The sequence below is a fragment of the Mauremys reevesii genome, linkage group 1 (assembly GCF_016161935.1).
Source record: "Mauremys reevesii isolate NIE-2019 linkage group 1, ASM1616193v1, whole genome shotgun sequence".
Taxonomy (NCBI): Eukaryota; Metazoa; Chordata; order Testudines; family Geoemydidae; genus Mauremys; species Mauremys reevesii.
The window spans coordinates 172,955,328-172,970,230 of record NC_052623.1 but is presented as its reverse complement, the minus strand read 5'-3'; the positions used below and the strand labels follow the sequence as shown (position 1 = coordinate 172,970,230).

Genomic DNA, 14,903 nt, shown 5'->3' with positions numbered 1-14,903 from the left:
ACTTTACATCTAATATTAAGATATCTGATGGGAAAAGGAGCATTTCTAGCACTTTATATGTAACTATTATTTAATCTGGAAGCACCCACAATGTGCTTTTCTCTCCAAAAGGAAAAGAAGGGGCAGTCCTTCCCCAAAGAACTCAAAATCCAAGACAGACCAACTGGTAGGGGTAATGGTACAATTTTCCATGGACTCACGAGAGGTGAAAGTGGTGATTGGCCACATCACGATAGCATAAGGTTACGTTAACAAAAATTTAATTTCAGAAAAAGATAAACAGTCTATTCCTCACTGAGGACAACTGTGTCTGTGGGGGAAAAACCCATAGGGTGAAAACCTTGGCAAAAACTCCCATTTGACTTTGACAAGGCCAGGATTTCACCCTTTGTTTCTTCAGAAGCGTTAGGGGAAGTATATCTAGCTAAGCTGAGCTAGACACTGGCAAATGTGATGGTGATGCATTACTAAACTAGAAATATGGTAATTTGTATTATAATTCATTGCTAAAATAAGAGTACCTGTGAAATTCTCTTTTCCAAGTTTTTTAAATACAAAATGCCTCATTTCTTAGTCTTATCACGTGGACTTAAATTACCTTTTTTAAAACTAGAAAGGAACAGATTTTGTAAACCTGTCAATATTTCACAGTAACTGGAAGATAACTCACATGACCAAAGATCTAAGAGTGCATGTAGGTTCATATTCTTCCTTGAATACAGTTTACGTTGGATATTTATTGGCAAATCAATTTAGTGTATATGCGGGGGGAGCGGGGGACTTTCAGAAGTCTGAGGGGATTTGCTGGATCTTAGCAGGCTTAAATTTAGACTGCAGAGAAATCCATTTTTCACTGGCTCCTTAACTTCTAACCAAGGTATGCAAGCAATTGCAGATGAAAAGCAATTCTAATTAGAGAGAAACTGCTAAAAGTACACTTATTCTTTTACACAAATATGCAATCCACAGGGAAATTCAGAATGAAAGTAAGAAGTCTCACACTTAAACCATCCCCCATCACACCAGCAGTTTTGCATATACTATATCTTGTTGATCACTTAAACACACCTCCAGAAGAGGGAAGTGCTAGACTGAAATACTAAATTATGACCTTAATGCTGGATTTGCTTGCACTTGTTCTTTCTTACCATCACTCAACTTCATGAATTCCTTTTTCAATGGTTAATTAAAAACATCTCATGCAGCTGTGACAATGTTGAGAAAAACACAACGTAACAGTTCATTTAGAATCAGTCTGTCATATAAATACATATTTAATTTACTTGACAGATATCAGTGTTTGTTCAAAAAATTTGTATTCTGATGTGCACGTTAAATCTAAAAAGGCAACTGGTTTACCCAACACATTGTAAAGACTGCTTTGGATAATAGTGAAGTATGTCGTCTTCCAATGCCACAAAGGAATAGCATTGCATTCGTGTTAATGTTTACACTGACGGAGTTAAGACTCACAGGCCAAATGACTAACACTCAGAATTTCTGATCACCAATATTTCAAAAATTAGATTTACTTCCAGCTAGAGCAAAGCAGTACTAGCATCTGTAGATTGGCTATTCATTAAACAATGATCAAATTACCAAAACACTCAAGTTAAAATTGTTAGATCAACCATATGCCACATTATCCAGAGACCAAGAATCTCCTCTAAGGGTCAGTCCTGCAGAGCACTCCTGTGTGGTGCTCAGCATCTCGCATCTAACGGCTACTCCTATTATTTCAGTTGTTCTCTGTGGTGTATCTTAAATCTCTCTACAGGATTATTTTTTTAATCCTACATGTACTATGATTAATTATTTGTGAAGCAACAATGGTAAGAATATTCTTGTCTATAAAGACCCTTCAATACTCCTTGAATAGCCATAAAAGATTTACAAAGTAAACACTGAAAGTGCCACAATGGGCTATTGTAGCACGTATTAAAATGCCCAATAATCCAAAATTAAACAAAGCAGAATTGTTTGTGCATCTTTATTAGGAATATATTAAAAGAAATAAGAACCACACATCTAGATGCAATTTATCTGCCTGTGGAAGCAACAGTGTCATCTTAAAGTAACATTTATCATTCTTTCATAAATGCTAATTTTTCTGTTTCAATTAACCTTGACTGAGTTTCTCTCACTGAACTGGTGGAGTTTATGTTTCCCTTTGTTAATTCATCTCAACACTTACATAAGAAGAAACTTAAGGGCAGTGAACAAGTAAGAGTTTTCTAGATTTCTGATTAATGTGGCTCAGGCATCTATACAAAACGTGGCCTTTCTACTGCTCTGGCAGTAAAATGCCCAATTATTTTTAAATTTAAAGATTAGATAGAAATTATTTAAAATTAAAAACATGAAAAGCATAGGACTATCTCAACTGGTTATTCCATGAGTTACACAAAGTACTCCTGTAGAAGCTTTCACTGTCCAATTACAAAATGGTGAGTGCATGCAGAATGCCCTGGTAATAAATACTGGAAAATATTCTAATCAGTAAAATCACATGTATACTTATACCACAATGTTTTATTTTTAGTATGACTCTAGGGTAGTGTGCTTATTCATTTTGATGCTAGCAATTAAAAGCTCCCGTTAAGTGATTTTAAAATGCACATAATTCTAACACATTAACCCCATTAATTTACAGAATATCACTTAAATTTTGCTGTTTTTATAATAAGGGGAGTAGATTAAATTCAACACTGAGATTTATGATGTACTTAAACATCTGAGATGTAATCAGCATTCTCTGTCCCATTAAGGAAGCCAGGCAGGTGTGGCAGACCATTTGCCACAATCAAAATGTATAATTTCCTACTTAAGTTAAAAAGGCGAAGATTTTTAGGACATGAATCAATCATCACACCAACTCACTTCAAAACACTCTGGGTGGGGCCTTCTCTCAGTGATTCTAAATTACCTTCATTTTCAGTGTTGGCTGGGACAGAATCAACACCAAAAGGATGCCATGGCTGAAGGTCATCTAGGCTGAATTCTCCATCAACTGGAAGAAGTTCAACTGTGGTTTTAGTTTCAGTCAATGAAGGCATGAGGGCATCATTTCCATAGCTGATCCTGGGCTCACTGATCATATTGGCCAAGACATCATCAGAGTAGTTTTGCTCTTTCTGAAGCAGTTCATCTGAAAACAAAACGAATACAAGAAAATATGTTGTCAATATATGAGGACTCCATTTCAATTTTCCTTCGATAGGAATTTATAATAGCAGATTTTATTTTTTGTAAGAAGTTTTAAGAAAGGAAAATAAAAGTTTGGCATGGTTAACATTTTTCATGCTGCTCGGTGAAACATTTTCCAAATGCCAACAAGAAACATTTGATACCCACGAAAGCTTGTGCCCAAATAAATCTGTTAGTCTTTAAGGTGCAACCGGACTCCTCATTGTTTTTGTGGATACCAACTAACATGGCTACCCCTCTGATATTTGATACCCAGTTTCCCCACCAAGAGCATCAGAGCATGGGTCAATATCCCTTCATTCTGGGGCATCTCATCCTTTTGATGATCTTGATTGTTTTTTCCACATTTGGAAAAATTAAATTCACATCAGTTGTCAATGTTACTCCATGTGTTAAGGTGGGCAGAAACTATGAAGGAATAGCTTCATTCTTTCCTCTCCCAGTCGCAGCACATCATTATCTCTGCAATGCTCTTGATCTCTCTCTGCCCACTAATCCACAGTCCCAATACCACTTATTGCATAAACCTGGGTCTACTGGGACACTAAATCAGGAACATTTGTTTCTTTAATACAATGCAGATATTTTATCCAAACTACTGCAATATAATTATCATCTCAACAATCTCAGAGTAGTAGATACCTACATTATCAACCTATAGTGTGAACCTATAGAAGGTTCTATAAAACATACTGACCATAAACTTATAGCAAAAAATGAAGAAAATATATGAATAATACACTCAATCCTCTGCAAACAGAGATATCATTAATTAGCCAGACACACATTTGTAATGTAGTACCTATTGTTTTGGGATTTGAAAAACTTAGGAAAAGAGAGGAACAGAGCACTTCGTAGTCCCATGAAGTACACACATTTTAGCTGTTTTGCTTCCCAAGATGCTAAAAATTAGTTGGATAACAACACATGCCCTTGCATGTCTCATCACAGTAATTCCTTGTAAATGCTGTTGTGTCCCCTTGCCTCAGGGTGAGCAGATGCGCCTGCGACGTTGCACTCCATAATGTTTTATGAAAATATGCTTATGAGTGTGAATATGATGCAACTGGAATACGCTTTATGCAAAAGGTCTCTTTAAGGTATCATTACAAAGCTTATAATCTACTGAGTGTCTTCATCCTATTTGTATGCATGTATCATTCTTGTATCTGAAGCTAGAAATATGAAATATAACTCTGAGGTCCTATTGTAATTATGCAAAGTGTGGGCCACTAATTAAGGTTTAGAATCTTGATGGCTCCTCTTGACTAGGACAATTGGTTGTAAATGGCTCTGTTTACTTGCAAACCTTCCTGGGTATGTGCGGGCCAGCCTTGGAAGAATGGAGGTTGGGGTCTCACAGGACATGTGAACATGTCACCTGATACTGGAATCCATCTTAAACCTGGTGCTTTTCCACTTAGAAGGAGGGGTGGGGACCCAGAGACACAAAAGATTCCCGCCTTGTGCCAAAGCTATAAAAGGGGGTGGAACAGAACAAAGGGGGTTCCAGTCATGAGAAAACCCCTAGTTACCACCTAAGATGTCTGCTGGAACTAACAAGGACTGTACCAGGGGAAAGGATGGGCCCAGACTAGGATGGAGTCTAGTCTGTGAAAGAAGCTTATTGCAACATCTCTGAGGGTGAGATTTTACCTGTGAACAGTTTCTTAATGTGTTAGGCTTAGACTTGCTTGTTTTTGCTTTATTTTGCTTGGTGACTTACTTTATTCTGTTGGTTATTACTTGAATCCTACTTTTTATACTTAATTAAAATCACTTCTGTTTATTAATAAACCCAAAGTAAGTGAATAATACATGGGGGAGCAAACAGCTGTGCATCTCTCTCTCTCTCTCTGTGTTATAGAGGACGGACAATTTATGAGTCTACCCTGAATAAGCTTTATACAGAGTAAAATGGATTTATTTGGGGTCTGGATCCCATTGGGAGCTGAATGTCTGGGTGCCCGAGATAGGAGACCTGCTGAGCAGTTTTTAGTTAAAGTCTGCAGCTTTGGGGGCGTGGACCAGACCTGGGTCTGTGTTGCAGCAGGCTAGCGTGTCTGACTCAACAAAGCAGGGTTCTGGAGTCCCAAGCTGGCAGGGAAAACGGGCTCAGAGGTAATCTCAGCACATCAGGTTACAGTTCCAAGGGGGACTCTATGACCAAACCAGTCACAGCGCCCTACCTCACTTTACAAGATGTAGAGGAGGATGGTGGCCCATGTCATAAGTTCAGCATATATCCTTCAAACAGTTAAATAACAGCTAACTCAGACTCTGCTTTTAAACAAACAAACAAACATATCCATGCACACAAAAGTCAGATGCTTGGTTGCAGCACTTTAAGCCAAGGGACTGACACAGCCTTGGAGTTCTGGGTTGGCATCGAAGCACTCCTCTTCTGTCCCAGTCTCACCCAGCTCTACTCCCAGCGGGAGCAGCAAGTCTTCTTAACTGTCCTGCTAGCTCTCTATTGGCCCGTATCACCTTCTGCCCCTTCTACGCCTCTGGAGGACTATATCTCGCTGGCCAAAAATGATTTTTCTTAAGCAAGAAGTGTCAGGACACCAACGCCTTCAGCAGGATGCTGAGATGGCCTGAATGACACTTTCACACTCCCATTCTCTCATCTCCCATTCCACTGACTGTTTGGATTCCCTCTCTTGCATCATGCATCAGATCTGATTGCAAACTCTTTGGGTATGGCCCATGTGAAATGCACCTGTATTCTGAGGAGCCTGGCACAGTTTTGGGCATTTTAACAAACAGCTGTCAAGAAGGAAACTGGTTAAGAATTGCCAATAAAGTGGCAGCTAATTAATAGTGCTGTTTTGAAAACACATGCTTTTTTCAGACACAAGTGACTGTAAAGGTTACACTCAGCAAAAAAATTACAACTGGTGATACGATAACTCTCATTAAGGATGGCGTCTTCATTCCCTTGTCAATACAAGCTACTGAATTTTTGTAGCTATATACTTACATTTGAATTTTGCGACGTTATAGGTAGTCAGAATTCTCTGCTATGCTCCCACCCTCTTTAAGTCACTCTGAGGGTGCGAAAGGGTCTGAATTCTGTCCATAATTGACCAGGGGAGAATTCCCTGTATGGAAGGGAACCACCTGACAGTGTAAAGCTGGAACAGTTGGCTCCTGATCCATCCAACCTCCTATTCCGGCAATGGACATTCCGGAAGAGAGAAGACTGCTTCATTATGCACTGGCATAAGGGATTCTACGCTAGTGCAGAGATGCCAACCTTGCTCTGAGACTTTTAGGGATTTTTATGAAAAAAAATGAGAGAGAAATTAGGGAGGTTGCTTGGACCATTCTCTCCCCACCTCTGCCCTGAGGAACCAGGACCTCTCCCCTTTCCCTTCTCCTCTCTGTCTATGGCCGGAAGGGGGAAGGTCTGTGTGTTCTCTTTTACAACCTGACCGCCACACCCAAACATGGAGAAAAGGAAGAGCTGCCCTTCGATGACACCTAGGGCCCTTACTTACCTTGGCCAGTTCCAGGACTGGACCTTTTTCCTGGGAAGATTGTTCTGGCCTGCTTTAGGTTCCAAGGATGAGTTAACGTAGTCCAGCAGGGTCCACACAGGGCCGTTACAGAGCAACATGCAGCCTGTGGGTTGGGCAATGAACCCAGCAGTGCCCCAAGCCAGCAATGAGGCATCTATGGTGATGGTTCTTATTTTTGTGTTTCAGCGGGCAGCATGTGAATGGGGTTCTCACATAGGCCTTGTGGGGATCCTTCCACCAATTCAGGGAGTCGAGAACCTTCTGTGGGACAGATATCCTTTTGCTCAAGCTGTGTAGGCTGTTCTGGAGATATCTTGAATGCAGTCTGGCATGGGGTGTAATGAACATGCAGGCTGCCACGTGGCCTAGCATCTGCAGGAAAGTCTGTACTGTGGTTTGAGAGCTCCTCTGAAGGATAGAGATGAAGTTGGTCATAGTGATGAATCTGTCTGTAGGCAGGAAAGCTCTGGCAATTGTAGAATCTGGGGTGGCCCCCGTGAATTCAATGCATTGGACAGGTGTCAAAGTGGACTTTTGTGTGTTGAGGCTTAGTCTAAAGGAATGGAAGAGGACCAAGGACTTGCAGGTTACAGACTGCACTCTGAGAAGGGACCAACCCTTGAGGAGTCAGTCATCAAGACAGAGAAAGACCATTATCCCCAATTATCACAACAGGGCCATCACAACCAAAAGGACTTTGGTAAAAATTCTGTGCGCAGTCAAGAGACTGAAGGGGAGCACTACATATTAACAGTGATTGTTGCTAATTGTGAACTGTAGAAAGCATCTGTGAACAAGATGCAACAGTAGGTGGAAATAGGCATCCTGAAGGTCAAGGGCTATGAACCAATCCTCTGGATCTAGAGATAGTATTCTTGTTGCTAACCTTAGCATCCCAAACCTCTGTGTCCAGATGAATGTGTTCAGAGATCTGAGGTCTAGGACTGGCCTCCATTCTCCTTTCTTCTTAGGTACCAGGGAGTAACTTGAGTAGAGCCACATCCTGATGAAGGGAGGGACTAAACGTGGTGACTCATGAGACGGGACCATGAAAGAAGATTAGCAATGGGGATGAAGAAGTTAATGTCAGTGAGCCTGATGTAATGACTTCTAGCCCCATCTGTCTGATGTGATCTGCTCCCATAATGTTCTGAAATAGGGTCAGAGGTAGGGGAGGAAAGAGTGGTGGAAGCAATGGGGCCAGAAGGAGTGATTCATGGCTCTCAACCAAAATATCAAAAGGACAGAGGAATGTTTCCTCTGGTACCTAGGCCTCTTCCTGGGTGGTTCCACAGCCCTCTGATACATGTGTAGGCTTGGGCAGAATTTGATTTTCATTTTTTTTTGTAATTTTGACAGATATCAATTTTATTTTTGAGCATATTTTTAATTGGTATCAACTTAGATTTTCACAGTTGTGGGAAATTAAGTGGGGGATTGAATTATTTAATGGCAGTAGATGTTGAGATTCAAAAAGCTAAGCTTTATTTGTAACAAGCCTAATTCACAGAATTTTGCCCATAAAATCTTCAGTTCCCACCACTAGGATGTTGAGGCTAAAAACAAAATCTTGGGCCTTTTGTTACAGGTACTGGATTGTGGGGCTGGTCACAATGGTCCTGGAGCTTGCACTGGAGCTGATGGTCGGATGTGCGCGTCAGAGGGTGCGAAGGCACCAGCTGGACTAATGGTGCCACTGGATGATCTCTCTTGGTACCTGGCAGGTTCCTCAAGGATTAGGAGATCCCTTGAGTGCAGGAATCAGTTTGGTACCAGTGAGGTAGGTTGCTGGATGACCAGCTATGACGTAGTTATTGGTACTGGGGACAGGTAGCTGAGTGATCCACACATCCCTTATACTCCTGGCTGCTACCAGGATTGATACTAAGGGGAGCCAGAACTGATGCCAGTTTCTTTGAAGAGTCTTTGTGTATAAAGGGCTATGAATTGGGTCCAGATGCTGGTGCTAAACAAGGCTTCATTGTGTGGGAAAAACTCAAAGCCATTTTCAAGGGTCCGTGAGACTCAGTTGGGAGGGCAGAAGAGGGGCAGTTAGGAGCCTCAGTGGTACCTGCACTGGGACGCAACTTCCCCTTCCTCTTTGACTCTCCATCAGGGACTTGTGTCTTCTCTTTCTGGAATGCTTCCGAGGTTCTGACGCTATCCCTGGAGACTTGCTTGTTGGAGCTCAAGCTGTGGAGATCACCAGGACATTCAGACCTCAAAGAAATGCTCCATAAGGAGTAACTTGAGCCTGTCTTCCCTCAGCTTCCTAGACCCGCTCTTGAAGTCAGTGCAGACCTTACACTTCAACAGACTATGCACCTCCCCAAGGCAGTGGAGGCAGCTGATTTGTCCGTTGCAGGTCTGGCAAGGTTGAAACCCCGGAGTTTTGGGCATACCCTGAGCCAAAAGGGGGCTTCAAAGAAAGGAATCAAGGTGGGCAGGGAAGCCACTGGGGAAAAGGAGAATAGTGGGAGGTCCCCCCAAACAGACAGACAGTGTAAGAAAATACTAAGTAATAAAACAGAGAAGGGCAAACGGTTAGCAAAACTAACCAATGGACACTGTAAGGGTCCATCTCAGGGTGAAGGTATCCAATAAGGAACTGGAGCGGCGCTGAAAATCTGTGATCAAAGGTGCAAGGGTACGCAAGTGCAACTGAAGTGGAGCAGCCATAGTGACATCTACTCAAAGAAGAACTCAGGAATTCCTGGATCCTAAACCTGTGCTCAGTCCACTTGACCATGGTGTCTGCCTCGCTACAGAGGTTTACTGTCAAAAACGGGGAGGAGCATGTGAAAGAATGACATAAACACTGTACAAAAATGAGAAAAAAAATTCCCAACATGCCATCAACAGCCCTTTATAAGAATCGGACTACTTAAGCTGCAGAAGAAAAAGAGAGAGAGTTTCCGTCTCTCGATTTAAATCTCTGGTTTTGGAGTTATAAAACAACTCAAACTGTCCCAACTTTAAATAACAAAGAAACAGTACAGTTCCCAGAGTCTAGGAAGCAAGCATACTCAGGCCTGCCATTAAACTATCAGAACTGAAGCAAACTTTTTGGTTGAGTCTTTATCCTAGAATTGCATGAACACTGCTATCTTTCAGTATTTTTGTGAGAATGGAATTCAAATGAGTTGTTATCTATCCTGGCAATATAGCAAACCATTGACTTCTACAAAGACTACCCTAAAATATCCAGTTATTTATACTGGCTTCCAAATTTTAGAGTCTTCTTTCAATGCTAACTTTGCTCAAATGAGTCATGGCTTTTGATACGATCAATCACACATTGTTATTCTTCACAGAGCGGTCTCCATTTTTGCCAATCCTTAATTTTCCAGCTCCCTGCAAAGGATAATTCTCTAAATAACCTGGTGGTAAGGGGGACAGCTGGAGGCTAGTGTGCGCATTCAAGTGCATATCAGCAAGTTTCTTTATAAAGTGACTATCTTCATTATCAGGGCCTCCAAAAAGATAATTTTCAGGCTGTTCCACAAGACCTCATCTCATATCAGACCAAGCGGACAAAAAACCCAAACCAAAATCCTCTAATAGATGTTCTCTTTCTATATAGCTCATTCTGTCATGGCATCAATACAGGAGGACTCAGACAAAAGATAGCGTTTTGGCACATTTCGTTTTGCATTGTGAGAACGTGCTCACAACTAACCACAACTCTGAAAATAACACACATCCAAAATCGGTGACAGAAGAACTCCCAGCAGCTCAGAGTTTGGGTCAGATCCAGTTAACATCCTACAAATAGGAATCTTATCTAGATCTAACGAGAACCCTCCACTATACTATTTCCCTTCCCCCATGTAACCATAGGCCTGGGCTCACTCGGACTCCTTCTTGGATGAATGGGAGGCTCACACCTGCTTTATCATCTTAATAGGGCATCACACTTCTCAGGTCTCTCATATTGACCTCCCCAGCACAGTCTTTCCCATCCTCTCTTCTGCTCTTTATGGGAGTTCTCCATGACTCTCCCTTCCTGGAGAGGGAATAGCTTCTAGAGAGGAAGAGGAGAGGTGTGGTTGGGGAAGTAATCAGGAAGCTAGCACCAACGTCTGTCTCTTTCCAAGTGCTCCATTTGGTCTCCCCCCTCTGCTGTAGTGAGCCGTGAAGAGTGGCAAGTAAAAGAAGGAAGGAGGAGGAGAAGAGTGAAACCTCTGCTGTGGCAGCCTCTAATAGGCAGGAGTTTGTAGAGTGAATAAACTGCTCTGACGCTCATGCGGCTTTTTCTCCACTAGAAAGGAGTTGCCAGTATAGCTACCCCAGCAAACCCTCCAAGTGGAGATGCAGCTTATAGGAGCAAAAGAGTTATTTTGCTGGTACACCTTATACCAGTTCCCCAAACAAAATAAGCTATACCAGCAAGATGACTTTTTTGCTGGTATAACTCCATGTATACTAGTTTGCCGCTGGCATATCTATGTCAGTTACAGGTGTGGATTTTCCCCACACTTCTAACTGACGCAGCTATGGTGGCAAAACTTTTAAGTGTACATCAGGTTTCAGTCCCTGGGACAGAAAAGCTGCTCAGGAATGTCAGGAATCCATTAGTCTCACTCCAAATCATTATTTTTACCTATTGTGGGTAAGAATTCATTAATTAAAATTTATGAAGGCTTCAGGTTTAGTACTCAGTTATATTGGCTCAGTGGAAAGAAAGTGTAACAGCATATAGGCCATTCTGGTAGCATTATCTTGTCTTTACTTCAGTAGCAACTATAAAGTTAGCAATTTTAATTTTAACTAAGGTTAACGGATTTCCCCCAAGTTAAACCGAGAATATTTTTGCCCAGCTAAAAGGTCTGGTAACACCTTAAAAAACAAAAAAACAACACCCCCCTACCAATAAGAGAAAAAAACCCTTCTGTGTAACTCCATACGACTCCACTTGTCTTTCACAGACTAGCAAACACTCCCCTCAGAAACCATGTTTGTATGAGACAATTGTACCAATTTAACTACACTGGTTTAGAAATGGATTTAAATAAGTTAGCGCAATTGTGGACACTCTTACTTCAGTCTAAGAATGCCTTATACTGGTTTAGCTTAAACTACATTGATATGAGGCACTCAAACTGAAATAAGAGTGTCCATGCAAAAAGGCTGCACTGATTTAATTACATCAGTTTCTAAACAAATTTAATTAAACTGCTACAATTTATTGGCCTTATAGGGAAAACAAAAGCAAACCAAATATAAGTATAAGCATTAAAATGCCTTCTTAATAACATTTGGTTTGGAGAGTGAAATAAGTTAGTACAGCAAAAGCATTTTTTGCCAGTTTAATTGTGTACATAGAGGATTTTGCTGGCATAGCTATGTTGTTAAAACAATACGCCACTATGCTGGCAAATGTTTTCAGTGTAGACCTGGCCTTCAACAGAAATCTGTTTTCAAATCTGTTTGTCTTAATTTCAAACTGCTCAGTAAACAAAAACATATCATATTAACAAATGTGATGCACATGTCCAGATGCATTTCACAGAGTTACATTATATGCACCTTATGAATGTTTTAGAATTTACTTGAGATATAAATAGGATTTCCAAACTATGAACTGTAGAATTTTATCAGTATGGAGAAAAATTTGAAATTAGGATGACGGAGGTTTTGGGGCCAAAATGTACTCTGCATATCTGATGACAGAAGCCTAAATAGTCAAGCTGCAGTTAGACATATTTTATTTGAGATTGAGCATTTCCTCTATTGTTAATAGCTCCTGTAATGTCTCCATTTCACATTGAATTCAGTCTGTTTCCTAGTACATATCCAGGCAGGTAAAACCAGGCAAAGCCCCCATCAACCCAAGGTATGGCATGATTCATCCAACTTTTCCAAGGCCCAGTTAAGTGAATCAAATCAACCTCTGATTTCATATATAATGTCTTTCATACAGAGAATAACCACACTGCACTAAGTGAAAAGGGTTACATCAGTAACACAAAAAGCATACCAGAGATTTGTAACAAACTCTGCATTCTGAACCTAATTCAGCAAAAAACTTAAGCAAGTGCTTAACTTTACCCATGTGTTGAAGTGCATCCTTATTCTGAAAGCACTTAAGCACAAGCTTAATTTCAACCACATACTTAAGTTGCATTGAAATCATAAAGTTAAATATACACTTGTATTTTCTTAATTGGGTTCTTTAAGATTCACTGCACCCTTAAAAAGCGACAAAGAGTCCCGTGGCACCTTATAGACTAACAGACGTAACGGAGCATAAGCTTTCTGACATAAGCTTTCACGTCTGATGAAGTGGGTATTCACCCATGAAAGCTTATGCTCCAATATTCTGTTAGTCTATAAGGTGCCACAGGACTCTGTTGCTTTTTACAGAACCAGACTAACACGGCTACCCCTCTGATACTGCACCCTTAATATTACGTACTATTAAGTGTGATCATTACACCATTATCAAACACTACAAAAAAACAGAAAGACTCAACTCTGTTCAGAGTTGAACTAATTCTGTTTTATAGTCAGAGTCAAGCTCTAACCTGTGCAAAGCTGACCAGCGCTTCATTACATGTGACCTGCCTAATGGAGGGAGCAAGAATGGCTGTTTTGCCTGAGTGCTTTGATGGTAACAGAGGTACTGAAGTCCAGTACATGAGGAAGGAGAACAAGCACCAGGAAATAGAAGAGAAATGAAGATGACTATAAAGGTGTTTGTTTTATATGGTAAGGGACCTGAGCCAAAACTCAGGAGACCAATACCCCTGAATTTTAGAGACGCTTTTAAATGGATCTGAACATTACAAGTTGGGCCCATTTCTAACATTACACAGTAATGGTCCAAAACATGTTTTTTTTGTTTTTTGGGGTTTTTTTTTAATCCTTTTTGGCTGGGGAAGAGTTTTTTACATTATCTTAAATGACTTGCCTTCAGTAAACTCGTTTTATTCCAGGAATCCTGAAAACAGAAGCTTTGCCACCTTATTAGAACAGAAGCTTTGCCGGTTGTAACAGAGAAATCTTCCAGATGAGTCTGCAAAGCTACTGTGCTACTAATACTCTTATTTGCATCAGCGCCGATGTATAATCTTGAAAGAAGCCAAGCTCAAGAGTTGTGAAAGACTATTTTCCACAGATCTGGGCTGCTTTTTAAGGGCCTCAGTTTCTCACAGAGAAGACTTACATACTGCATCAGTAAAAGATTTCAAATGAGAAGATCTGCTGGATATTGCCAAAGCTAACTATAGCAATAAGAAAACTTCTACTCTAATAAGGTAACAAAGCTTCTGTTTCAATTTGAACATTCTGAACATTGCAGGTTGGGCCCATTTCCAAGACTATACAGTAATTGTCCAAAACAGCACACCTTTATCATCACCAGCACCACCACCACTCTTATTTCTTGGGGCTTGTTATTCTTCTTTATGTACTGGACTCTTGTTATCTCTGTTACCATCAAACTGCACAGACAAAAAAAGCCATTCTTGCTCCCTGCAATACACCTCCCTGCAGGTCACATTTAATAACATTGTCAGCTGTGCCCTGCAGATTAGATCTTGACTCATGCTATAAAAAGGACTATTTCAACCCTGAACAGAGCATAATCATATGTTTCTGTTTTTTGTAGTGTTTGATAAAGTTACAATGATCACACTTAGTAGTATGCAAACTTAAGGGCACAATTAACAAAGCACAAGTGCATATTTAACTTTATGATTTCAATGCAACTTAAGTATGTGCTTGAAATTAAGCTTGTGCTTATGTCCCTTCTGAATAAAGATGGATTTCAACACTTGGTTAAAGTTAAACACATGCTCAAGTTTTTTAAGTCGAAGGCAAAGATTTATCAGTTTCAGAGACATATTTTGTTATGTGAATACCAGAGTCATTTGTTTCTATTTTTTCCAGAGACTGCCACAAACTTCAGGTTTTGGACTCCTGTCTAATTCTAGAAGTCTTCTATATATTACTCTTGCCTTCAACAAAGGAAAACTGCAGTTATTAATTATAATCCCTTAGTGAGCAAACTATTAACTATTGTATCATTGTGTGAGAATCTACATATACCTATAGACCATCAAAATACGTATACCTAGTTGTAAGAATGCAAGTATAGAATTTAGTTAATAGGCAACTCTCGGGGGTAAAATTAATTACTGCCGTTTTCCATTAGTTAATGCCAAG

The 14,903-nt window shown here is 40.4% G+C and overlaps 1 protein-coding gene across 4 annotated transcripts in view; it reads right to left on the bottom strand.

Moving 5' to 3' along the window:
* LOC120399100 (amyloid beta precursor protein) overlaps positions 1 to 14,903 on the bottom strand; it is a 324,609-nt gene that overhangs the window by 28,050 nt on the left and 281,656 nt on the right. For all 4 annotated transcript variants that reach the window (XM_039527027.1, XM_039526998.1, XM_039527007.1 and 1 more), the window contains one exon: positions 2,927 to 3,148. In XM_039527027.1, the coding sequence (XP_039382961.1) occupies positions 2,927 to 3,148 (222 nt within the window). The remainder of the gene's footprint in view (positions 1 to 2,926; positions 3,149 to 14,903) is intronic.